The sequence below is a fragment of the Melanotaenia boesemani genome, chromosome 10, assembly GCF_017639745.1.
Source record: "Melanotaenia boesemani isolate fMelBoe1 chromosome 10, fMelBoe1.pri, whole genome shotgun sequence".
Taxonomy (NCBI): domain Eukaryota; kingdom Metazoa; phylum Chordata; class Actinopteri; order Atheriniformes; family Melanotaeniidae; genus Melanotaenia; species Melanotaenia boesemani.
The window spans coordinates 34,689,049-34,715,044 of NC_055691.1; the positions used below are offsets into that span (position 1 = coordinate 34,689,049).

Here is a 25,996-nt window from a genome sequence, read left to right on the forward strand (position 1 = left end):
TTGAATTTTCAGGAGAACCAGACACCCCAAACTCCCACGGCGACCGTAGATGCCCCCAGAAGGGCGATGGCAGCAGCAGCTCCCTTGGCCGAGCTCCAACCCTCAGGTATCCAATTTTCCTCTGTAGATGTGGTGGCTGTGCCCTTCCGTCTGGCCATGAGTGTGGGAGTCCCGCTGCGTACCCTCCGCCGCACACTATCCTGGACTTGCCACCAGGTGGCATACAACCCCCTAGAATCTCCCTTCCTGTGCACCTACTGCATCTACCTCTTCTGCTGTTTCACCATCAATGTCCTGCTCAACCTCCTCTAGCATGACTCTCGTCCGTCTTTTTTTTCCCTTTTTATTTAGTCTTTACTCACTCTGTTTTAACTAGTGTCAGTGGGATTGTGTAGATTTAGATTGTACTGACTCACTGAGCCTAAAGTGTTCCTGTAAATCTTGTGATTCTGTGTCACAGTGATTAATTTATTTCTGAAAGATGCATCGTCCATTTTCTGACTTGTGATTGGCAGACGCAGTTAAGCCGTGCTCCGGCAGCTTGATTTTACTAGTGGATGGTGCATCTTAAACCTCTTTATTTTTCTTGGCTTGGGAATTAAAGAGAGCTCATCAGAATTCCTTCTGGTCAGTTCTTTCAGGCAGCATTATTGACATTTTCCATGAATCAGCTTTTTTCACCCATTTTTTTCAGCACGTGGCAGAAATAATAAAAAATTTTACTTGAAATTTGCAATACATATTTAGACCTTGAGTTGGCTGTGTACCGAGAGATGTTTGCTTGCCTGTTTTAATAAGAAAGCCAAGCTTTACTCCTGTGATTGTAACTTAGTGGCCTGTGACTGCTCTTTTAGCTCTACCTCTTCCTGTGTGACGTGTCGTTTTGATGCCTGCTCTGTGATGTTTCTTTTTCTTCTGTAAGCTGTTTTGCACCTTTTCCTCTGACTGATAGCCAACCAGACTGTGTTTAAGTGCCTGTATCAGTGCTTTTGTGAGCTTTACCTTTCTCCCCTCCGATCAGAGCATCTTAAAACTTAGAGCTGTACTAGCACTAGCACCGCCTGTGATTGGCTCTTTTCTGAACCACTTGTGTTTGCTCAAAGTGCCGCAGTTTTTCTGCATTATTTGCTCTGTATACCATAGCTAATAGAAAAATAGGGAAAAGTGGAAATGGGTAAGTTTAACTGAAAATTACTAACTGAATTGTAAGTAAAGTGTAGGCCTGCTGCTCTATGTAGCAAGTGTAGGATAAAAACTAATAAAGTACTTTATTAAGACTATTAGTGTATCTAATAATAATTATACATAATAATAAAATAAAAATTTATTTTCAGGGTTTAGGAATGAAGAAATCACATTTGACAGATGAAGGTAGTCTTAATTACGTGGTAGGAAGAAGTAAATGTTATTATCAGCTGAAGTAATTCAGATGTAGTTTCATTTAGATTAAAATATATTTTTATCACTTTTCTGTTATATTTCCATGTAATTGAAGTTGCAGCTCATTTGAAATCCTTTGAAAGACAAATATAAATATATTGGAAAAGCAAAATGTGCAAATTGCATGGGTCAGTCCATGCGTTGCTAAGCTTTGTTTTATGGATGGTTGTAATAATAATAATAATAAAAAGGGGAACCTAAATTCAAACCGGTTGGTTTAAGACAGAAAAAAAGAACAGAAAGATGCATTATTGCATCTTTTCTTCTTTGTCTCTTACAGTTAAAACATGATAAACTACAGAAATTCCCACATTCTTTCCCACATATTTTCATTGAGGGGTTGCTGTTTACAGCTATCTTAGTTTTTCCTAACTGGAATTCATGTCGGCTTAATTCCATGCATTCCATTCATGGATAAAACTTCCAGGTAAATTCAGTCAGAAAATAGAGTTTTAAGCTTTGCTTGTCGGGATGGGCTTAAGGCAAGGCACCAGCCTAATGTATTGAATTGTAGAAAAGTAGAATCATTTTAGTGTGTTTAAACTTACATATGTTTGTTTTTATTATTTGCTGTAGGAATATAATCTAATGCAATAAATTCAATAGCAGATCTTGAATTGGTGTGTCCTTGTCAGTTTGTCCTTACTTTTGAATAAGTGGGAATAAGTTGAATGATCTGAATGCAGATATGGGAAAAAAATTAATCTTATTTGGCTTTGGGGTGGATTAGAAGCAGCTACGCTCACACATGGATGCTGTCAGAATTATTTGGAATGATAAAGTAGTTTGCACATATAGCAGCACAGCAGATCAGATTTATATTTCTACTGAGACATAAAACAGTTAGAAGATCAAACACACCCTATCTCTGTCTCTTAGTCCTGCTCTGGAGAGGGGCTTTCCCCTGTCCTGCCCCCCTTCTCCTCGCTCTTGCGCCCAGTCGATTCTCAGTCGTATTTTTGTGCTCTCTCTCTCTTTCTCTGCCTGCTTACCTACAACTTTGCTGCACCACCCGTGTGTCTTCATTACGGTATGCTCGACCACAGAGCCGGAGGTCAACGGCCTGCAGGAGCCCAGTTTAGCAAAACGACTGCGGGGAACTCCAGAGCGCATTGAGCTGGAGAACTACCGTCTGTCCCTGCAGAGGGAGGAGGAGCTGGAGGAGGTGCCTGAGGAGACGCTGGCGGAACACAACCTCAGCAGCGTGCTGGACAAGGCCACAGACGCCGACCTGGGCTCCAGGTAGGATTATAGCTGCATCCTGATTTCAGGCCTTGCAGTGGGATCAACTATGACATGACTATCTTTTGCAAATATTTCACCAAATTCAAGAAATGGTTGTAGTCCAGAGTATTTGTGTCTTAAACCAGTTGAAAACTGGTTAAGATTAGGTGGATGTTGATTGATTTTTTTAGATGTAGTTAGATTGTTGGAGCTCAGTAGTACCACCGCATCTACACGGCAGCCATCTTGGTGTCACTCCCACTATCTTTTGGAAAATCAAATGAGATCATGATTGCAGTCTTACCCATCTTTCTGTTGACTTCACGATCTAAGAAAATATCTGTACATTTAAAAAAACATTCATTTATATATAATAAACGCACTAAATGGAATTTTGACTTTACTGTAAACCAGTTTAGCTAAAAGCTGAAGTCTGCCCACGTCCTCACCCTTCGACCTCACCTTTTTTCTAACAGCAGCTCAGAGTCGGACATGGAGGAGGAGGATGAGCAGGAGGATCAGGACCAGGAGGAGGTGGAGGTGGAAGAGCAGCTTCCCAACCCTTCGGACCTCGGCGGCGTTCCCTGGAAGGAGGCTGTAGAGCTCCACGCCAAACTGAGGGGTGACCAAGACGAGGAGGCAGAGAACAAGGCTGTGGCCGACACAGTCAGCAGGGATGGAGATGTAGATGAAGAGGAGGAAGAAGAGGAAGAAGATGAAGAGGGGGAGGAAGATGATGATGATGAAGAATCTAGTGATGGTAAGTTCGTTGCAGTTGTGTCCTGGTTGCTGTTAACTTTTTATGTCTTTTGTTTGTCCTTTTTTTAAAATGTGTTCATCCTGTCCAGAGTCCACTTGTCCACCTGCTATTCATCAGAATATGTTGTCTCAGAAATTGCTTTCCTCATCGTCTGTCTCTTCCCACCTTTCCTCCCCCCTCCTCTTCACTATCCCCTCCTTAATTTACCTGTTGTTTCCACATACACTGCATGTGTGTGTATGTTTTTTTGTTTTGGGCGTTTGTCTCCCCCTGCTGGCAGAGGGAGATTATTGCCCCTGGGATAGCGAGCTCCAGTCAGGCCTTTGGCTGGAGAAGTTCCTAACTGACGAAGAGGATGTTGGTACATTTAAAGGTAGAATGACAGAACTGCCTGCGGATGTTTTTGCCGTGCCTTTGAGTGTGATATAACCTCTATGATGAGAGTGTGGTTTAAGCCTCTTTGTTTTCGTTTGGTTTGGTGGTTGTGGTTTTTACATAAGTCTGTTTCTTTTTACTATGAGCCGTTTAACCTGCTGTTTAAAACTTCAGTTTGGTATTAAGCTCTGAAATACTAATCTAATAAATCCCAGAGATTGTTTTGTGCTTTGCCTTCAGGCTTCAGTTATGATTTGATACTGAGTGTCAGAATTGTTTTATTTAACAACTGGTTATTTCTTTCTTTAACCTTTAATCTTTGAAACTCATTTTTATGGTTTGACATTTTGCAGTGTATTATTGCATGCAGCCTCCTTTTACCTCACCTTTGACTACTTTTCATGACTGCTGTGTAACTGTGTCTGCCTTCTCTCTTTCATCTTTGCCCTGTCTTTTTCCCTCCTACCTCTCTTAACTTTTTTTGCCCTCATCTTCCTTTATCCTTTTTTTCTTTCTTGATTCACACCCCTTCATTGCCCAAAAATTCCCACAACACCGCATCGTGTATATATAGTCAGGAACCTACAGATCCAACAAGCTCTGCAACCCGTGGATCCACATGCCATTCCAGGTTTGGCTAGAAAACACCTGGACTCAGAGGGAGACAAGGACGGCCAGCTGGCCTCAGCCCTCCAGCTCTCCCAGCCCTCTGAGCTCACGCAGCCCTCCTCCACAGGTAACCCACCCGGAGGTGCTGCACACCGGGGAAAGCTGTGGGCCTCGCTGTGTTGAGGATCAGGGTGTCTCATATCATCAGTGTGGTTGCGGCTGTTCTGTTTGTACGTCTTCGTCTGTGACAGGAGGATCCATCTCCCCTGACTAACCCACCTGCTGTTTTTAATTGTCTTTGATTTTATACATTTGTGTAACATTGCTTTTTCTTCTTTTTTTTTTCATTTTTTGTTGGAATGTCTAATTTTGTGTTGAGCCTTTTTAATTAGTCATTCAAAGTCTCTGTGATTCCTCTGGGGTGAATGTATCCCAGTGCACCATATAACCCTCTTGTCAGTTCCTTTGATTTTTGTTCTGCTTTTGTTCTTTTGTGTTCTGCTGTGTTCTTTCCCATGTGTCTAATTGCTTTACTGTTATTTCCCTGCCATCTATCTGTCATTGTTCTGTATCTTCTGGTTTGAGAGTAGCTCCTGCCCACACATCCACCCGACACGAGGCAGTGAGAGTCTGGTTGGAGTCCTTGTCCGGAGGTAGCACAGACTTAATGGGATCCCAGTGTCCCTTACTAGACTCATATACTGTCTATATGCTGACCTTTTCCTGGAGCATGCAAAGAGCAGTGAACTCACAAGCATAAGCGTGCATGTTGTCCGGCTTGTCACTCTCTCTCTCCTGGGATCAGATCAACACTTCTTATTTCACCTTCCACAACCAAACCTGCCATTCCACCTTCCAGAAATATGTATTTTCTATATACTTGCACCGCACATCTTACTGTATTGTATGATATTCCACAGAAACAGCCATCAAGGCTTGAAAATATTCTTGCCCTGATGTGACGCCTTTGTCTTGGAATCTCTTGTTGCGGTTACTGTATTTGCAGACTAACTTTTCATTTTTACTTGACACTTTTACTTGCACAAAACTATTAAAATGCTTAATCAAGTGTTTAAAAGCTTGAATGAATGAAATGATGGTCCTTCAGATATGCGCAGGCCTTGACTTCAGGCTTAAAAAGCTTTTGCAAAGATCTCCAGCAGAGATCAGACCCACTCTAATCTGTTCTAGTGTCTTTGCATCCACATCAGCAATAACCTTTTAGCAGAGACAATGACTGAGGTTGTTATTTTATTTAAAAAGTGCATGTATTAATTGTAATTTTCCCAATTTTTTGTAAGTTTAAGTGATAAGACTTATTTATCTTGCTGCCTTTTTTTTTTAACAGATTTTACCAGCATTTTGGGTGCATTTATGCTATCATCCATTTGCTGATTTAAAAATGGAAATCTGCATGGATCTTTGGACTAATGCTACTCTGTGCCCATCATAATGCTAACAGACTGTCAAATTTGTGTGCAAAACTTTTCTTTTTTTGCTACACCACTTTCCTTTTGCTGTTTAAAGTAAAATTGGTTTTATTTTTATTTTTCCACCTTTTTCATTTTGGCTTTTCAATCTTTAAAATTACTCCTGATAGCTTATGAGCCTAAAGCAAGACTTTCAGAGAAAAGTTCATTCAAGCTTAAGCTGTGAGGGAATTGGAAAAAAATGTTCTCACTCTCCTACTGACTTAAGACAAAATGGGATAGCCAGGTTAGTTACTTCTTTCCATTTTTATCTTATGCTAGAACCCTGTGAAGATGAAGAACTGGAAGCTGAAGCAGACGGTCCAGACATGGAGCCGGGTACAGAGTTTGATCAGGGTAAGTAATCTAAATAACCCAATCTGTTTTTTTTCTTCTGTTACAGACTTAAATTATTGCAGTAGCTAAGATTCATACAGCCAGCTTGCTTTAAAACAGAAAAAAACAACATTCTCATCTCTAATCATCACTGCCCCTTTATTATAAAGGGGAAGGATATAAACAACCAGAGAGCTGGTTTCACCGATGGATATATGAGAAATATTAAATTTGGAAGCACTCCATTACATGATCCTGTCATGACTTTTTAATTGATGCTGGATTCTTCACTGAAAAGAGCTGAATATTTTTCCTAGCAGCAAGTCAGTGGGTTAAATAGCCTTTTGTGTGTAGAATTTATAATCTGGCCGACTTGAAGACCAAAGAAGCGGATCTCTTTCTATTGAGACACTAAAAAAAGGGCATTCGCTTTGTCCTAAAAGCCACACCAGCAGGTTTCACACATAACCAGAAGCAGTGAATAAAGAAGTTCCTGAAGCCCAGCAGAGCAAAGATGGACCCAATTACCTTCTTAAGGGCTTCTGAAGCAAACAGGCGGGGTGGAGCAGAGAAAAATACCAATTATATGCTGCATGTGTGTTACTGAATTATTTATAGGTGTTTGTATATATGTAAATATTTATTCTTGATGTTCTCTTTTTATGTTGTTCATCTTATGTAGATATGTTGTGCTTTACATGGTATTTTCCAGGCTTCGTCAGTTTTTCTAGCGAATTACTTTATGAATGAGGTTATTATAAGCTGTTAGCTATCCTTAGTGGTGTTTGGTGTTACTGTAACTACAAGTAAACGCTGCCATTTGGGCTTGAAAATGCAAACAAATCTCATTCCTCCTCATCACCATTTTCATGGCACTTCCTGCTAGACCATCTGATAAGCTCATATCACTCTCCCAGGCTTGCTCAGTTGCTCTGCATCAGATATAAGCTGGAGTTCAGTGCTCTGTAAAGTATACTGGGGCTTTCTGGGATGTTTTCAGAAACAAGACTTCTAAATAAAACTGTTGCTAATGTGGTCTTTGCAATCACCAGACACAGATAATGAGTCTGTTGTCCTGGACTCAGCCAAAAGTCCAAGCTAACACATTCCAGTTTTATCAAGCTGTTCTCACCTTTCTGCCATCATGTGACCCATGCTGATATGTTTAATTCCAGATGACATCCCTTCTGATGCAGAAGCTGAGGCTCGTTTGCACCAGTCAGAGCACAAAGAAGCTTCTCCTGAGGAGGACAAGGAAGGAGAAAGTCTGGGGATGGCCTCCAGTTTTGGTACATGCCACAAACTAATCATTTTAACAGATTTTTAAGTGAAATTTTGCAGAAGTAATACTCAACTTCATTTTGTTGTACTGTATGTGAATTAAGAACCATCCAGTATCATCCCAGTGCAGAAGGAGGATGTGGTTTTTCCTTCCCTGAAACCATCACCAGAGCCTGAAACGGAGGTGAAATAATTTCACACTTATCACACTGAAAGTTTTTGATTTGTTTTGAATAAATCATAAACTTCTCTATTTCTTTTCAGGTAACTCCGGTGAAATCTCCCAGCACTCGTTTTTTCTCAGATCCGTTCCTACCTGAAGAAGCGAAGCCTGAGAAGCCGACTGTGTCTCCTGCTGTCAGAAGCCCACTGAGCCCGTCTCCTGCTCCCTCTGCTCCGTCTCCCACTGCTGCTGCTTCCCCCGTCAAGGTCCCTGCCTCTTCTCCTCCCGCCTCAGCCACCACATCATCTGTCCCCTCTCCAGTGAAGCCAGCCAGCGACTCACCTGTCAGATCTCCGGTCAGGTCGCCACTTAGCTCACCAATCCGTTCCCAGCCCACCTCCCTGCCAGAGTCTCGCAAACCTAAATCTCCAGTCTACCCTCATCGCTCCATTTGCCCTCTCACAGGAAACCCTCTTTCCCCGATCTGTGCCCAACCTCTGCCCTGCCATGAGCCCTCGTCACCGCTCGCCTCCGATTCACCCGTCAGAACTCAGCCTGTCCCTGCTGTCACATCCACACCCATGACCACAACCGACAGGGCTACACCTGAGCTTTCAAAGTCTTCAGACTCTTTAACCGAGGAAAGTCAATTGAAAAAGGCTGACATTATTGAGGAATTCTGGTTGAAGAGTGCTGAGATAAGGAAGAGCCTTGGCTTGTCTCCTTTGGACCGCAGCAGCAAAATCTTGGATAAGAGTGTCGTAAAGACACCGACACAGGACACCACCCCGGCTAAGATACAGTCACCAGATGTGTCTGAGGAGCAGAAGCCCGCCTTCACCGGCCGGACTGTCATTCGCAGACTAAACATCACTCTTGAGGGTCAGGTCATTACTCCAATTGCTCCTGCAGAGGCCAAGAGCGATGGCTCTGAGAAGAAGGACATCAGTAGCAGCTCAGGTTTGGGCTTGAACGGAAGCATGGTGACAAGCCAAACGGTGAACAGCGACAGCTATAACACATCTGACTCTGCAATGCTCACCCCACCCTCCAGTCCACCACCGCCTGTGCCTGCTAATCAGTCTCCAGCTGTGTTCCGGCAGCAGCGACACCAGGTGCCCTGGAACAACGGGACAGAAAAACCTCCATCTGAACAGGCCAGAACCAAGACTCCTGTTCCTGCACCCAGGACTCAGCTGAGCCCCGTGTCTGCGCCCAAACCTGCACCCAGGAAACTCCCCTCACCTCAGGCAGCTCCGGAAACTACTCCAGTGGTTGTAATGAGGGAGAAGAAGAAGCCTCGGCCGGAGGAAATGAGAAAATCATTTGTAGAAACGGTTGAGGAGATTCCATTTGCTGATGATGTGGAGGAGACTTACGATGAGCGGACACCCGAAACGAGCATGAATAAGTATTACACTCCACCCACTAGCAAGCCCAACAAACCTCCCCTGCATCTGGCACTAGCGATGGAAAACGGTAAACCCAACATCCCAGTTAACTCGCTTCATAAGACCCAGAGAGCAACTCGGTTCTCTCCTGAGGCAAAAGAGATCGCAGAGGAGAGAATCAGGGCCAGAGAAAAGTCCATCAAGAGCCAGGCTCTGAAAGATGCCATGGCCAAGCAGCTAAACAAAATGAAAGAATCTGACATAGACAAGGGTGCCTCACCTAAAGTAGCCTGGAGCGTAACCCCAGATTCATCTGTAAAAACTAAAAAGTCAGCTGGCTCTCCAAAAGCATCAGCTGTTAAAGCTTTGGAGTCAAAGAGGGCAGAGGCTGTGCCCGAGCGTTTCTTCAGCAGCAACAAAAGTCTGGACAGCTCAGTGGCTTCCTCAGAAGGCTCCTCGGCAAGCAAAAGTAAGAAGCGAAGCTCCCTTTTCTCGCCTCGGAAGAACAAGAAGGAGAAGAAAGCCAAGAATGACAGCAGCAGAAACTCAGGCGCTGAAGAGACGCCACCCAAACACAAGTCATTGTGGAAGGCTGTCTTCTCAGGGTACAAGAAGGACAAGAAGAAGAAAGATAACAAGTCATGTCCGAGCACGCCGTCATCCAGCTCCACTACTCAGGACTCTGAAGAGAAGAAGAAGAAGAGAATGTCACCTATTGGGAAATCTTCAGGTACAAGAAACATTGAAAGTGTGTCTAAATATTTGTAACTGAGAGAAATAATAATCTACTGTCTCCTGATTGTGAGCAGCAGACTTAAAACTGCAGAGAAACTTGAGCTTCTCCGAGGACTCTGACCTGTCCTGTGATGATGTCCTGGAGAGATCATCCCAGAAATCAAAGGCAGATGTGAGTAAAAATAGACATATTTAAACATATCACACATTTATGATTGTGCAGTTAAAGAATCATAGCTTGGCAAAGCCAGCCAGAGTTGACTGAGCTCATTTTAAAGGCTTTAGTTGCAAAGCATTGTCTTAACAATCAAAACAGGAGCTGCCAGCAAACGTCAGCGCCTGGTTTCCATGACAACCCTTCATCTCACATCACCTTTCAAAAACACAACTTTTGATCTCGGTGCTGTTGATGATTTAGAATTTTCACATTAGTTTAATACAGATGTGAATTTGTGGGATACTTTGGTCCTGTGGCTGTCCTGCAGGTGGGATGCTCATGAGTTTACATGTAAATCACAACCACAGAAACCCTGAGTGAATGAAACATTTGCAGACAGGCTTTTGGGAGGGCAGACTGTGTCATCGCCATCATACTCATAGCTCCCGTTTCTTTCCTTTAATACAATTTCTTCCACTCCAAGCTGCATATGGACATCTTTGACCTAGTGTCAGGCATGCAGAAGGAAGCAATAAAGGAGGAGAAACTGGAAAAGGAGAGAAGGAGGGAGTTAAAGGAGCAAAGGAGGGTGAAAGAGAGACGTAAAGAAAGGGAGCGGGAGAAGGAGGTTGACCGGGAAAAGGAGAAAGACAATGAGGAGGTATTGTGCATCAGGGGGTTAAAAGATTTTGAATTTCAAGTAAACATGTTTCTGAGCTGTAAAATTTAGTAGAACCAATCTTCTAATAGTCAGTTAACATTATTTGCCTCTGGCTTTTGCAGCTAACCTTAGATAAATCTTCAGTTCATGTTTATTTTTAAAGAAGCATTAAAGTGAGAAATGTTTACATTTTACCTCCTCAGGAAATCTGAAAAACTTATCATGCAGCTAAATCAGGGCGAAAAACTCCCCTATCTCTAAGCTCTGGAGCAACATAATATGACATGTTAAATGTGCATTCTGATGTTATTTGTTTGAAAAAATGATTAAAAAGTGAATTCTTCTAAAGGCTGGATTCATTCCATATGCTGTGCGCATAGATCATATCAGGACTTTGCAGACATTTAGCCCAAAAACCCTCCTATTTTAAAATGCAAGCTCTTCTATTTGAATTAATTTGCATTCATTATGTTCTGAAATTCAAAATCATCCTCTCTGCTGCTCACTCTGTGTGTGTCCTTGTGTTTTCTGGTGGTTTAGATAGACACAGTTGAGTTCAGGACCAGAGGCATGAATTTGTTAAGCGTTGCAAAGCTCAGACGAGCTCTCCGTTTAGTTTTCCTCATTGTGACATGTATAAAAACTAAATCGACGTTCTCATGCTTTGTGAATATCGATCTGAATTCTGACTTCATGCTGACGCTGTAACAGGAGGCTAACGCTGTGTCATGCCTCAGAGGCCTTGTGTAATTTAATGAGAACTCATGGGAATCATATTATCTGGTCTGTAGTGACTTTCATGGTTGTAGTTTTTGATTTGTGTTAGTGTCAGTAGAAGATGTTTTAGTTTTAGTTTAACATAGACCGTATCCCAGCACCCTGTCAGATTATTTTTTTGTTGTTGTTGTGAGATATTAACATTGCTTGTTTTGATTTTTACTAGCGAAATCAGTTTTGCTTCTTTTGTTTTTATTTGGATCTGATCATTAACCCATTTAATCATGTCATCTGTATTTTGTTTGTTTCCTCCCTTTTTATGTTCTGTCTTCCCCAAGTCTGTTTATGTTCCTCACGCACTGGCGTTCAAGAGATCATACGCCACAAAGGTAGTATTACATACGTTCCCGTTGGTAGCCCTCACCTCTCCTCCCCCACCTCATCTTCTTGCACATGTGCCAGTTTTATTGTCATAACACCTTGCGTTCACCTGGACAAAAACTAATAACCGCCCTCCAACCCCCCGGCTCTGGATGCATGCAATGGTTGGACTCACTGCTGATATTTGCTCTGTTAAAACATGACTTTCCTGAAGCGCTGACTCCTTCTGGTCACTATGATAGCTCTGCATCTCTCTGTACCATGGGCTGTTCCTTTCTGACTGGTGTAACGTTAATGTGGCACTATGGCACGGATTTACTCCCGTCTCACCGCTGGAAGAGCTTGTTTTCCCTCAGCGCTGTCCTTTTGTTTTTTCCTATTTACGGCAGCTTTTCATGTCCTCACAAGTCAAATATGGGAAACACATCTGTTTATTCAGTCTTTAGCCAACTATTTGATCTATTTTATAATATTAAGGAAGATTATAACAGTGAAGCTGTTTTACAGTTTGTTCCAGATTGAATATCCATTTATAAACCCTCTAGAAAAACATCCTGTGGATGTGTGTTAAAGGATAAAATATGTCTGTTTAGACAATAATACTGGCTGGTTGTCCAGTTTCCCTTCCTCTCCCATAGAGACTTCCTGAACGATCAGGACCCCGTGGAGCCAGCCTCCCATATTAGCAGCTCATGGACGAGGCTTCTGACTCATGTTTTTATTGTTCTACCAGAAAACCTACACAGAGGAGGAGCTGAATGCCAAGCTCACGCGCAGAGTCCAGAAGGCTGCACGACGACAAGCCAAGCAGGAGGAGCTCAAGAGACTACACAGAGCCCAGGTAAAACAGGATTTCTGCATTCTTTATGTCATGCTATGTCAAGTGTATTATTACTGCTGTCACTGTTACTGTGAGCTGTCTTATACCTTTAAACCATATGGCTCCTCTAATTTGACTCAACCCCACTTGGATTGAAACCAAATGCATCCCTTGGTTAGGAAATTCACAGTGATTGATGGTGTAACGCTGCAGTCAGGCTCCCAGGCCACTGACTCAGCACTAAGCTGTCCCTTTACCTCGAGCGGTTGTTTTGCTTCCCTTTTCTGTGTGGCACAGATAAACTTCAGCTGGGAAGTTACAGCAGACTCTGATTGGGGCTAAAAACCTTTCTAAAGAAGCTTCTGCTCGTTCACAATTTGCTCATGTTTTCAGTGCTAAACCTTTCATCTGTATACATCTGTCGTTACCAATACCTGCGTTAAATGTGTTCATTTAGTACTTAATAAGACCACACTCTATTGATTTTCAATAAACACAGAAAAGACACATCATCAATATTCAATATGATTCAATATTAAAGCATTTTTTATTTATTCTTAAGCGAGTTGAACATGTTGAAGGTTGGATGTTTGGAGACTCTGCTTACTAACCTCCAGGAGCATGTTTTTATCCACATCCTGTCAGATTAATTTCTCCTTCCTCATCACAAGTTTGAACAAATTTCAAAATAAAAGACAATGATTATAATATTTGCAAAACAACTAAAATAACCATTACCCACAATTCAATAAAACCACCACATTGCTGATTCCTTTTGGAGGTCTTATAGAGAGTAAACAGGTCAGAAAGGGTTGGATTCTGCAGTGGATCAGGTTTTATCAGCCTGTGAGCAGATCTTTCATTCAGCCGGTACAAGACTGTACATGAGCTGCATGGATTTTTAGCTTTTAGACTCACTCGTAGTCATAAAACTGTAGCTTAACGGTGTGTGAGAATCTGAGCGGAGGTCCTCCGTCAAGGTCACTAATCCGGGATATATCTCATTTAGTTTCTCCCTTCTCCCTTTTCACCATCTTCTGACCATTCTGACTGAAGATAGTGATGCATTAATGGTGGAATGTGCTTCACTGCTAACATCCAGCCTGTGTACCTTTACATTTTCTATAGCAAAGTCAGGCTGTGAAAGTGAAGTGAAGAAGCAATGAAACGCCCATCAGACTTATTTCCATCAAAACGGTTGTAATTATCAGCGTTAATGGAGTTTAGAGCAAATCAGCTACAAACCATAGTTGTTTTCGCTTAGTGCAGCTCCAATGTGAAGTAGTTTCGTGACAAGTGTCTTGTGATTGATGCGACTGCTTGTCTGTTCAGATCATCCAGAGACAGTTGGAGCAGGTGGAGGAGAAGCAGCGGCAGCTGGAGGAGCGAGGCGTCGCTGTGGAGAAAGCACTGAGAGGAGAAGCAGGTAACAGCCTGTCACTCATCTCATCATGCATTCATTTTTCTTTTTCAAATATATGTGGTGACCCCATGCAGCACGCTGTATCTGAAACATTTCTGCAAATTCCAGGTTTTTTACGACTCGCTCATAAGCGATGTCTGAAAGTGAATTTTATCTAAGACTATCAAATCTCGCTTTCATGTCAGCTGCTCAGCAGTTTCTCTGAAACTGCATTTTATCTTGTTCTGAGTTGAGGCTTTTCTAGAGCTCCAAAGGCAATAGTAATAATATTCATAATTATGGTTATGTAATCCAGCAAACATGTCCCTTTGCCGTGATTCAAACTGTGCTGAAATCCCCGTCTACAGTTTTACCAAAGTACATTTAGCTAATAAATATGCTTGCAGAAAAACCCAATTGTTTCTCCAAGGGAATGAATCTAACTAGTTTATTGATGGGGGACTATCACAGAGAATATATTTCCAAAAATAAATAATTTGTTTGGAAGCAGCACAGTTCTTTATCTGGAGTAATTGTAAATGCATGCAACAGTACAACACGTATGTCACAGTTTGAAAATGGAAGAAGAGCTTTTTTATGATGGTTACAGTTTCTTCCATCCTAATTTAACTTATAACAGAATGAAAAAAACTCATGCAAACGCTTGCTTATAGATGCCTTAACTTTGATTTGAATTTGTCCATTTTTTTCCACCAACTAAATTATATTTTCCCATCCACTGTGTATATAATCAAATGCTTGAGTATGTTTAACTTGTTTGCCACTCTACTCTCTTAAAGGATTGTATAAAGGTACTTACACATTACCCAAACAGCACAAAAGAAGATCAGGTATTAGATTTACTGCAGTTGCCTTTTTAATATTATTATTTTAGTTGAGTATTGTCATGTAGGCTCCATCTGTGGTGACACACTGCAACAATTCTCCATCTCTGAACTTGCTGATCTTTGTTTGCTCATCACACGTCTGTGATCATCAGTTCCAAGCTGCATGCCATCAGGAGAATGTGTGTCCCAGCATAGATTTGTGTTTGCTCATTCTGGATGTGTTTTGTCTCCTTCCCTGCCTCTCAATGAGGAGAGTTTCTGTACTCTGATCCATACTCGGATCATACAGTCATTTTAAAATGGAATCAAAAAGTTAGAAATCAGACTTAAATTTACAGGCAGAAACTTATTGGAAGATTTTAATTCAACCATCTGTTGAGACAACTTAGCTTTCTTTATTTTTGTTTTTTGTGCTGGAAATGCACAACAGAGCTGTTTCCAAATACTCTTAAAATATTCTGAGCACACTTAGATTGTGTGGTAAATGATTGGAGAATTAGTTCTCGCTGCCTTTATCAAATTAGCTACACAATAACAGTGATAGAGCCCTTCCTTCTGCACACACAACCTGCTCCAGTAAACAGCCAAACAGCAAATCTATGTAAGTCTTATTTGGAAAAATGCCATGAAGTGAAGCATTGAACAGGCTGAGTGTATTACAGTACACACTGTGGTGAGTACTGATGGACTCTCTTTGTTCTGAGTGTTGCTACAGTGTCGCTGTACGTTTGAAAGATCATGCATGATTTGTTGTTGGTGAATTTAGTGTGTGTGCGTGCGTTTGTGTGCCCAGTTTGGGGCTGTGTTGAATAACTCCTATCTCTAATATATCCCTGTCATTGTAGACTATTGGGGAGATTCTAATTACAGTGAAATCCTGGACTTGCATCTGAGCGGTATGTATTTCAAACCTGTCGCTTTGAAACTAATCTAATGGCTAACCCAATCTGTCCTCCACCCCACCCCCACTTGTTTAACTACGTGAGCTTTGTACCCCTCATATCTACCTTTATTGGCTGGCTGGCTTTTAGCCCCTGCAATACTGTGTGCTCCTTAACCTCCCTCCTTCATCCCCCTCACACGTCCCTTGCTGAGTATGTAGCTGAGACTCTTTCATCAAACAGAGATCAGACACTTGGCCTTCTGCTGTCCTCCAAAGACGATCTTTGATCTCAGCGAAGTTATGATAAATGATGATTAATGAGTAGCATGTGTTTGTACAACACAAGCTGCTGTAGGAGAGAAACCTAAGAAACACTTTTCATACATTTACTGCAGAACAAAAATACTTTTACGAATACCATGCAACATTTGGTTGATTTTTTTTTCTTTTGAAATCTGCTTGAAAATGAGCAGTTTATTAAGAAGTACCATAAAAAAACTTTAAAAGTACTCTGGACTTAAATTGGCTTTTTCATGATAAAGGCAAAACCTCTCAGACTGCATCATGTTTAGACCTTTATGGAGCTTATTCATCTGTTCCAGAGTTTTATGATCCTAATACTTTTAGATTTAGACCAGCAGGCCATGCAGTTGCACAGGGTCAACACTGGGCTCTATCCCCATGTTCCAGCTTACTATAAACTACTGCAAACAAATATTATTTCTGTGGCTGAAAAAAGTCTCCATTAAAGGCATTTTTTTCAAGCTGGTGTAGTTTTTTTTCTAGGTCAGTAATTGTACAGACACGATTAGGAGGGCCAAAAGTGTGCAAAGTGTGTTGATCATTTCCTGGTAGGTCTTGAATTTCTGAATGGAAAAAAGAAAAACAGCCTTATCTTTTAAGAAAAATTCTGAAAATATAAAGTATAAGTCCATCTTATATATTTTTTTATTTTCATCACATGTTTAGTTCTGAAGTTTCACATTAAGCTGAAATATTTTCGTCTTGTACATACACACACCCCATCCCTCCTCTACCTCTGCATACACTTTGCAGAAGTATTATGTAACCCACCCTGGACTAACTCATATATAACTGGCCTGGCTCTTAGCTTTCCTTCACAACTTTGTGCTGCTGTAGTTCTGCATTGTAGTCCCAACAACGGCGTTCTCATACCTGCTCAGTTGCATAACTCCCAGAGTGTGTACATGTGTGTCTAATGTGTTCAACCTTTAAACTGTAGCTGTTGTGTCTAAACTGTGGTGGGTGAAGGATAACAGGGTCTGTCGTGTCTGCGTGAGATGTCATGTGGTGTCTGTTTTCTTGTAGAGGAATGCATCTTTTCTCCTCATGACTGCTTTGAGTCCAGCAGAATTTTGCTAGAAGGTAGTGTTTGTGGAATGGCTCAGCAGGAGGGAGAAAGGAGGTTGCACATCCTCATGTTTGGGAAGAGTCTGTGCTTTTTGGTGGGTTGCTGTGCTACTGGTTGTTGTTACTCATCAGACAGGTGAAGGTGTAGAGCTTTGACATAAAGATCAATGTTTTTGCCCACCAGCTGCACAGGGGGTAGGATGCCTCATGAGCTCAAATGCAACCTGGTTTTTATAATTCTGAGTTGATTCAGCTCATGCAACATGTGCGAATGATAAAAGGTTTGATCTTTTCCTACCGGTTCTAGCTGCCTCACCCTGCTTGATATGGTGGTGAATATCCTTTACAGCTGTGTGGTACAGCTGTGTATCAGTGCAGCTGTATTTGAGCCCTGCTGGAAAAACACTCATTTACACTTCTTCTTTGATTTAATTTTCCAAGGAATTTAAATCTTCTCAGTTAATTATTCCTGAACAGTTTAAGATTATTAAACATTGAGAACATGTGACACATTGAACAGCGATATTTGCATGATGGTGGAACCAATCAAAAAAGACTTTGATCTCTACAAAACAGATGTCCTATGATATAATTTTTCCTTTTTCTCTGTGGTAGTCCCTTGTTGTAATTCTCCAGCAGTATCTTCACCCTCCAAACTGAAAACACTGTCATTTTCCTCTTTATGCCACACCCAAACCCTTATAGATGAGTGTTTCTGTGGTATATCTAATCACCGTAATTCTTCCTGAAGCTCTTCTCCTTTCTAAGTTATCTGTGCTACACATATTTTACATTCATACTTTTGGGTTTATTAAGAGAGTCTTTGCTATTTATAATCTTCCATTGCTTTAGAAAATGTTTTCAGTGGATGCAAATTATTATAAAAAAAAAAATCTCTAATTTGCACTTCAAAAGTAGTGAAACTTCAAAAGTCACCACACTGGCAACAAATTAAGCCGGGTGGTCTTAACATGTTCAAGTAGTGTTTACACAGAGAGACTCTTAAAGCACACAGGCAATTATCTGAGTGCGCATCAGTGAGATGGATCTCTTGTTGACCAGTAAAAAGCTTCTGTAATGGAATTAAATAACTTGATGTGCTTTTATAAACGTTGGCCATATGTTTAGGCTGTTCCGTTCCCATAACAGGCACAAATAGCTGTTATCAAATTGAAAGATTTTCTGCAGAACTACAGATGCAAGATCAAACGAGAGGATTATTTCCAGCTTTGTGCTCTGGGTTTGTTGTTTTTACTTGTTTTTCTTCTGTTTTTACCCGTTTTTCATTTCTCACACCACACAGCCGAACTCTCCCAGCTCCTGTCTGTGGGGGTTTTTCTTCCTGTCACGGTGCTTCTGTCTTTTGTTGACTTTTCTCCTTGATATTTTCTTCTGTACCACACCCTTCTTTCCCCTTCTTTGTGCCTCTGTGGTGTCTCTGCTCTTTCTTCTGCATTATCTCCTCCTGTTCTTCCCACTACGTCCACCTGCGTCTCTCCCTCACATTACTCCCCCCTCTGTCTTGTGGAAGTTGAGCCCTTTGTGGGGATGCCTCGCCGAAGACCACTCTCCCTGTGCCCCTGCTGTTCCCCTGAAGGTAACACAACCTCGCCGCATCTGCTGAGCATTGTGGCAGGTTGCCATGGCAATTGTAAGGATCTCCAGAACCGGGCTACCTCCTTTTGCCTGTTACCCGTCTGCCTAACTATCTGTCCTTACCTTATTTGATATATTGAGCTCAGTTGATTTCCCCAGTATCTTCCCAAAGTATCAAATAAACAATGGAAAATTAATTGAAAAGCTACTGGAACTAGGTAGAACATTTCTGCCTAATGAATTTTTGATCCTCCCTAAATGAATTAAAGGGAAATATGACCACCTTTTTTTTTACTGTTTTTAGCTGAAGAGAATTTATTTTTTATAGTTATGCAACCTGAAACTACAAATTTAGATACTCAGCCATCTCTGTAAGAGGCAAGTTAGCTGGCGAGTTATGCTAATGTTGCAGGTTATATTATGCATGTATGGCAGATATGGCTATACATTCCTCGGCGGTTCATATATTTTTAGACAGCATCTATAATTAACGTCATTTCAGAGTAAGAAGAAATCCAAAACTTGGCAAGTCTGCTATGTTGATGTGCAGTTGCCATGCTACAATTAACACATCACTGCTGAGTTTTATACAATTAGGTTGTCAGTGGTGGCCTAGCAACAAAAACTAAACTTCTCCTTTAAAATGCACTTTTTAGACTAGAGGTTGAGAAAATGTCCTGCCTGTAATTCTGCATAGCTACTGACACATGAAGGGGAAACTACTCGGCCATGTCTTTAATCAACAGCATGTGTTTTGTTTTCTGTTTGGCTAAAATCTACTAAAAACTGTGCTGTCGAATCCTTTCTGGGTTGTTTTGGGGTGATTTTTCCCTTTACCACTTGAAGAATTGTTAAAAGTGTCATTCAGAAATATATTGATGATAAAACGGAGCCATCAAAGACTGAGAACTTGCTATCTTAGGGGCAACTTTGTACTTCAGGAATGAGAAACTTGCATGGTGTGACGCAGAAGTCTTTATATTTAGTGGATCATAATGTTCCTGTATCTAACACCTGTCTGTGGAAAATGCCTGGTTTTTACATCTGTAAGGAAATGCACCTTTGTTTTTGGTGTGCAATCTGTTTTTTGTGTCTTTATTGCTGTTTTTGCTCTCGATTTATTTTGTGTTAAGAGCCTTGGGCTGAGAGTTGGTGGAGGTGGAACAGGCTGAAGCACGAGAAAGAAAAATGCCCCTTACAGAATAGGCTTTGGAACATCAGCCATTTAATCGTTTTCTTGTTTCTATATGTTGTACTCCTCTTCAGTGTGAGCAGCTCTTCTCCAGCTCTGTCTCTGTCCCTTTTCTGTCAATTAGCAAAAGCCATTCCTGGAGACCACAGCCGTGCAATTTATGTGTGTACAATGTTTTTCCTTTTCATTGTGCAAGAGCCTCCTCTTCCCCAGCTAAGTATGTCACACTGCATCAAGGTTTGCCTTCTGGTGTTTCATTGAAACCGCTTGGCTCCACCTGCTGCAGTCAGATAAATGGAAGGGCTCTTGGTGTCGGTGTTGGGATGCATCACACCAGCATCACCCCTCTCTAAGCATGCTGCATAGACTGGGCTTCTCTGCAGGGCAAAGTGGGGCTGCAGAAGAAGTGTGCAGTCATTCAGACTGCCATGCATGACACCAGTAGACCATTTTTTCCCAGAGGCAGACTTAATAGAGGAGTTTGAACTTCACTATTGGTCTCTGTGAGAAGTCATCCCATGATCATTTGAACTTGTAATGGAATATGTATGGAGAGCAGCATAATTTATGTTTTTTTTACTCCCTGCACAACTCTCAGCATTAATGGAACTGAAAGGATTTGACTGATGTTGGCGGGTTAGTGTGTGAGCAGGGATGAGGAATATCCACAGGTCCTTGGATTTATTGCTCTGAAATCTCTTAGCTATTGATTAGCCTGCTTGTTTTTTGCTCATGTCCCATCTGATGACAAATAAAGAAATAATAAATGATAGGAGGAGGCAGTTGCTCCCAGGGAGTAGCTACGTCAGGCCAAGCTGGGTAACACAAACTCCTGACTTTTCAGCAACAGGTATTGTTTGCTTGTTTGTATGTGGGTTACGTGTGTTTGTACGTGTGCACTCGTAGCGTCACGCCATCTTCTGCGTGCCATCGTTTAGGTATGGCACGAGTGACCATGTTGATGTTGAATCCATTCTTCCACCCCACCATCCCTCAGCAAGGACATCCTGGCTTGGCTGTCATTGTGCCCGTGTCAGTCCTCGCCGTCGTCCGACAGCAGTCTGGGTTCTCACTCACGCTCCGGGTCCCTTCCCCCTCTCTCCTCCAGGTATGGGCAAGAAGGACGATCCCAAATTGATGCAGGAGTGGTTCAAGCTGGTCCAGGAGAAGAACGCCCTGGTCCGCTACGAGTCAGAACTCATGATATTGTAAGTATTTACTATAGATGGGATACAATTGGCCAATGCTGCTTTTTATTCCTAGGAGGCTTAGATTAGCAATAGTTGCTATGGCAACTACTCTAAGAGCCATTTAGCCTGTTGGAAATTTTTTGATTTAAGTCTTTATTTTTAATATTATTTTGATTTAAAGTCTTTCAGAACGTGCTAAATGTTAAATAAGATGTTGATAGTCTTACTGAGCCATGCTTTCTGGTGTTTAAAATTCATTAAATGCACAGTTTTATTGCTTTATGTGGTCAAAACTAATTTGACTCTGACAGCCCACCATACCTACTGTGAGAAATGAGAGCGGCTTACTACTGTTCAGTGCTTTCTACTCCACAATGTCTGGAGAGTTAGGCTGAAGGTTTGAATTAGATAATAGATCTGATATATTTTATTTATAAATGTCTAAAGCTGATAATAAAAAGCTTGCATAATAATGACTGTAGAGTCTCAAATGATGCGATATCGGTGCCAGTAAAAGTGTTTTCTCAGTCCACCTGACAGATAAATCAGAATACTCATTTTAGTTGCTCGTTTTTCCAGATACCCAAAGCTCCCGTTGTGCAGTTTGCTCAGGATTTTTATCACTCTTTGTTTCATTTCATTGCTGGAAATCCCACAGAAGTGATGCAAAAAGTGCTTTAAGGGCAGACTGAGGCATCTGTAGATATGATTACAAAATTTATATATATATATATATATATATATATATATATATATGGAAGCACAATTATTAAGATTTTTTTAAACATCAGGGTAAAGTCAGTCCTTTCGATTAAAGCTAAGCTATTTATTTTTTTAATGTTTGTTTCATGTATTTTTATTCAGCTGCTGAGAAATGAAAAATTTCAAGCCTTGTAGAAAACTATCAGATGTATAAAAGACCTTTTTTTGGGTCTCAGGCTGTAACCGGTTCAGGAGTTCAGCAACTGTCTCGACGATTCCTGGATTTCTTGAGTCATGATTGTCTGCAGTAGTGGTTAAGAACATGTAATGATCCCATGAACCCCTGCAGAGCAAAGAGAAGATAAAATAGGACAGATTTATCGTTTTTCTTTTTTTTTGTAATTATTAGTTTCGAAATTGATTGCCCTTGTGAGGTCACACTCATTTTTCAGCTTAATATGAAATTCGATCACATCTGCAGTCCATTTAGCAAAGCAGCTTTATTACATTCTGAAAAATGGTTAAATGTTCCAATTTTCTCACCATTAGTTGCTGAAAGCTTTGGGAATAATGATTTTGGAAGTACTAATAATGTTTATTTAATTTTGCTTGGATAAATGATGAAACAGGGAAACATTTATATTGAAAGTTGTAGCTGAAAGGTAGAACATTTCTTTTCTCTTCTCTGATTGTAAAGTGCCAGAGAGCTGGAGCTGGAGGACCGCCAGAGTCGCCTGCAGCAGGAGCTCCGGGAGCGAATGGCCGTCGAAGGTGAGCACAATGCTAATTAGTCCTCAGTTTGATTCTAAATATTCATTTCTCTCTGTAATTATTTGTGTTGTTATTTTTGGCAGATCATTTAAAAACGGAGGAGCAGCTTGCTCAGGAGAAGCAGATCCTGAATGAGATGTTGGAGGTGGTGGAGCAGCGCGACGCCCTCGTAGCCCTCCTAGAGGAGCAGAGACTTCGGGAGAAGGAGGAGGACAAGGACCTGGAGGCCGTCATGCTCTCAAAAGGCTTCAACCTTAACTGGGCCTAACATGAGTCGCTTAATTGCTCACCAGCTTTTTGGGGAAAAGGGTTTGCCTCAGCCCTGCACACTTATCGTTGATGTGATTTGTCTTCTGCTCACCAACAGTTGGTCTAAAACTGTCACACCTACAGCAGTGAATGTGTAAAAGGAAAGTTTCTCCAACACAACACCCAAACAAACACACGCGAAACAGTCTGCAGCGTTTACATATCCTCTGCCTGAAGGCAGTCCGAGTTAATCACTGCTCCTCTGTGTGGGAGAAGAGCAGATTCACAGCTTCATCATCCCAGCCTTGAAGTGGATCCCTTCAAGCAGGAAGAGGGGAGGGCTTCTGGAAACACGTGTAAAGACTTCATTCTGGATTTTGTAAAGGGAAGAATGCAGTTAAGTCCTGCTGATGTAAAGGAATTGTATAAAAAGAGAAGAAAAATATGTTTTGTGTATAGTTGTGTTGAACAAGTTGCATTTTCAGGAGATGAAGGTCGTCTGTTTTCCACAGACTGCTCCAGAGGTCGGAATGTGGGCACGATGTTTCCGGGCTCTTCGCTCTGGATGTCGGGCCGACACCTTCGGCTCACACGGCTTTTCTTCCCACTAAAACTGATTTTAGCATCTTAATGAACAGCAAAAATGCCACGAAAGTCTATTTTTCTTTTCTTTTCCCCCAGATGTTAGCAAGTCAACACTTAGCATCCAGTAACTTCAGCCATTTTTTTTTGCATTTGTCTGTGTTACTCTAACAGATTAATTTATTTTTATTGTTTTTGCTTTCTCATGAGAGTGCCCAGAGTCTCGTTATCTTGCACGTGTGCAACGTTCGTGCACTCCCAGGCCATTGCATGTCAGGAATTAAGGCTGCAGGCACAGGAAGAGAACTTTAACCTTTCCGTTAGCATTTCACGTGACGTAATAATGAGTGAGTTAACATTCACTACGTATCACACTGACGGTTAAGGTTTACTAATACTTGCTCACTATTGGATTGTGCTGGTTGTACTGGTTCCTTCTGTGGGAGCCGGGACCTGTTGAAAGGATTCTCAGAATGAACTGTATTAACAGTGTGATTGCATTATTTCTTTGTTAATGGCAGATGATTTTGGTTTGTATCCCTCACTCCGTGCCACTGGACTTTCTCCGTTGGTGTATATGCTGTGATATCGTCCACACCACGCTACACTACACTATTCTGAAACAAGATGCCTTTTTAATATTCATTCTCCCCAACTTTATTTATAATTAAGTTTAGTTGTTTTTGAGTTTGTCACATCAGCACATCCCCCTTAAGATTTTTTACTCTTTGTATAGCATGTCCTGAATGTGGCGCGAATGAGGAGACTTGCATCAGACATTTTGGGTTACCTGGTGGGCAGACAAATCAAAAGCCTCTCCAGTGGCTGTTTTACTGTACAGAGGCTTAATTTATGACTTGATGAGAGCTGTGGATAAAAAGTTACATAATTTTAAGGCTTGTTGTTTTAGATGGTGTGTGATAAGTTTGACTTGATTGTATTGATATTTATTAACATGTGTGCAAATGTATTATATGTAAAGAAAATGAATCCTAATTTTTAAACTGTTCTGTTGACACGACTCGTAATGTAAATGCTTCATGTAGCTAAAATACATAGGGGTGTTGGATGTATGCTGAAAACGGCAATAAAACAATGCAGTTCTTTTACATGTTTGTCTACTACAATCCAACTTTTTAGTTATATGGACTGTCAGCTGGTTTTAGCCTTGAGTTAAAGCTAACATTTACTCGTTTCAGTGTTTGCCCCTGCAAGTGGAAGAAATCTGTTCTCTACGATCTTATTATGAGCTCTAATCTTATAACTTATTTGGCTAAAATCTATTTCTACAACTAACATGAAGCGCTGTAGCAAAGGAATTTACTTTATACCCAAATAGATGTATGGCTGGATGATGTAATGCACAGAATTGGGGGTGTAGTTGCATAGATACCACCAAAGTCTGCATGAAATCCTTGACAATATTAAACAAAACACTAAACTATTTTACCAAATGTTTGTGGGGACTGTGATGGAACCAAGGCTGCTTGGAAATAGTCCATCAGTTTGGTGTTGCACAAAGTTTGAGAACCCTCTGGAGACCAGATGAAGACAGAATGGTTGGTGTCTAAAAACTAGATGCACAGAATATTCCAGTATAACAAGAAAAACACAGAATTGTAAATTACTTGTTATGCAGTGAACTTTGTTGGACCTTCTTGCCTGGCGACTGTCAACATGTCCTATTAAAAATTCAAGATCCCAGTTAGTGTACTTATGATGTAAAAGATCTTTTTCTCCCACAAAGCAAAAGAAAGCCGTCTGTTTCTCAGAATCAGACATGTGGGTGGCGCAGTGTGATGGTTTGCACTGTTGCCTCACAGCAAGAAGGTTCCTAATGTGAGTTAAGTCTGATGCCTGTCTGTGTGGATTTTACATGTTCTCCCTGTGCCTGTGTGCACTTTCTGTGGTGTTCCAGAAGCATGGATGTGAGTGTGTTTCTTTCTGTCATGGATTTCTGACCCTTCCAGGGTTTACTTTGCCTCTCTCCCTCTGCCTTCCCTGCAACCCTGAATAGGATTTGGTGGGTATATAAATTGGATCAAGACTATAAATCTCTATTTATTCATTATCTGCACTGCTTTGTCCATTACTGGTTTCGGGGAAGCTGGAGCCCAGCATTTCGCAGGTGAAAGGCAGGCAGGTACACCTTGGACAGGTCCAGTCCATCGCAGGGCCAACACAGAAGGAGACAACCATTAAGGCTCACTCCCAGGGAGAATTTAGAGTAACTATTGACCTAACATGCATGTCTTTGGATGGTGGGAGGAAGTCAGAGCACCTGGAGAGAACCCATGCATACATGAGGAGAACATGCTAAGAAAGGCCCCCAGGTTTGAACCATCCCCCAGCCTGGGCTCAAACCAGCGACCTTGCTGTGAGGCTGTAGTGCTAACCACCACGCTACTGTGCAGCCCAGCATGAATCTTTTTTATTTTGTATGTTTAGAGCCATGATAGGAGAGGTATGAGGGAAGAAGCTGCAGTGCTTCCTGTAGCATCTCTAGCATAGAAACCCTGGACCATCCCTGGTTGTTAATCTCAACCCACAGTTTCTCATGGCAGAATCTTTCAAGCTGATACTTGACTATTTATCCACTTCCACAAACTAACATTTGTTTGGAGGAATTTGAGGAAAGGAGTGTATGAAAAGCTGGACATTTTTCACTTCTGTGCCCTTTGACGAGAAAGT

The 25,996-nt window shown here is 41.4% G+C and overlaps 1 protein-coding gene across 2 annotated transcripts in view; it reads left to right on the forward strand.

Moving 5' to 3' along the window:
- The window catches only part of mical3a (microtubule associated monooxygenase, calponin and LIM domain containing 3a), an 84,121-nt gene extending 59,112 nt beyond the window's left edge, over window positions 1-25,009 (forward strand). The window contains exons 28-47 of one of the 2 annotated variants that reach the window (XM_041996170.1): window positions 13-106; window positions 2,487-2,682; window positions 3,141-3,424; window positions 3,705-3,797; window positions 4,374-4,535; window positions 4,999-5,061; window positions 6,160-6,234; window positions 7,389-7,502; window positions 7,599-7,678; window positions 7,759-9,778; window positions 9,861-9,955; window positions 11,657-11,707; window positions 12,433-12,540; window positions 13,852-13,945; window positions 14,722-14,772; window positions 15,615-15,665; window positions 18,555-18,620; window positions 20,920-21,019; window positions 22,401-22,474; window positions 22,558-25,009. In XM_041996170.1, coding sequence (XP_041852104.1) covers window positions 13-106; window positions 2,487-2,682; window positions 3,141-3,424; window positions 3,705-3,797; window positions 4,374-4,535; window positions 4,999-5,061; window positions 6,160-6,234; window positions 7,389-7,502; window positions 7,599-7,678; window positions 7,759-9,778; window positions 9,861-9,955; window positions 11,657-11,707; window positions 12,433-12,540; window positions 13,852-13,945; window positions 14,722-14,772; window positions 15,615-15,665; window positions 18,555-18,620; window positions 20,920-21,019; window positions 22,401-22,474; window positions 22,558-22,742 — 4,056 coding nt within the window. In that variant the 3' untranslated portion in view covers window positions 22,743-25,009. Of the gene's footprint in view, window positions 1-12; window positions 107-2,486; window positions 2,683-3,140; window positions 3,425-3,704; window positions 3,798-4,373; window positions 4,536-4,998; window positions 5,062-6,159; window positions 6,235-7,388; window positions 7,503-7,598; window positions 7,679-7,758; window positions 9,779-9,857; window positions 9,956-11,656; window positions 11,708-12,432; window positions 12,541-13,851; window positions 13,946-14,721; window positions 14,773-15,614; window positions 15,666-18,554; window positions 18,621-19,935; window positions 20,029-20,919; window positions 21,020-22,400; window positions 22,475-22,557 lie in introns of both variants that reach the window. The other variant, XM_041996168.1, reaches the window with a different exon arrangement.
- Window positions 25,010-25,996: the final 987 nt, after the last annotated feature.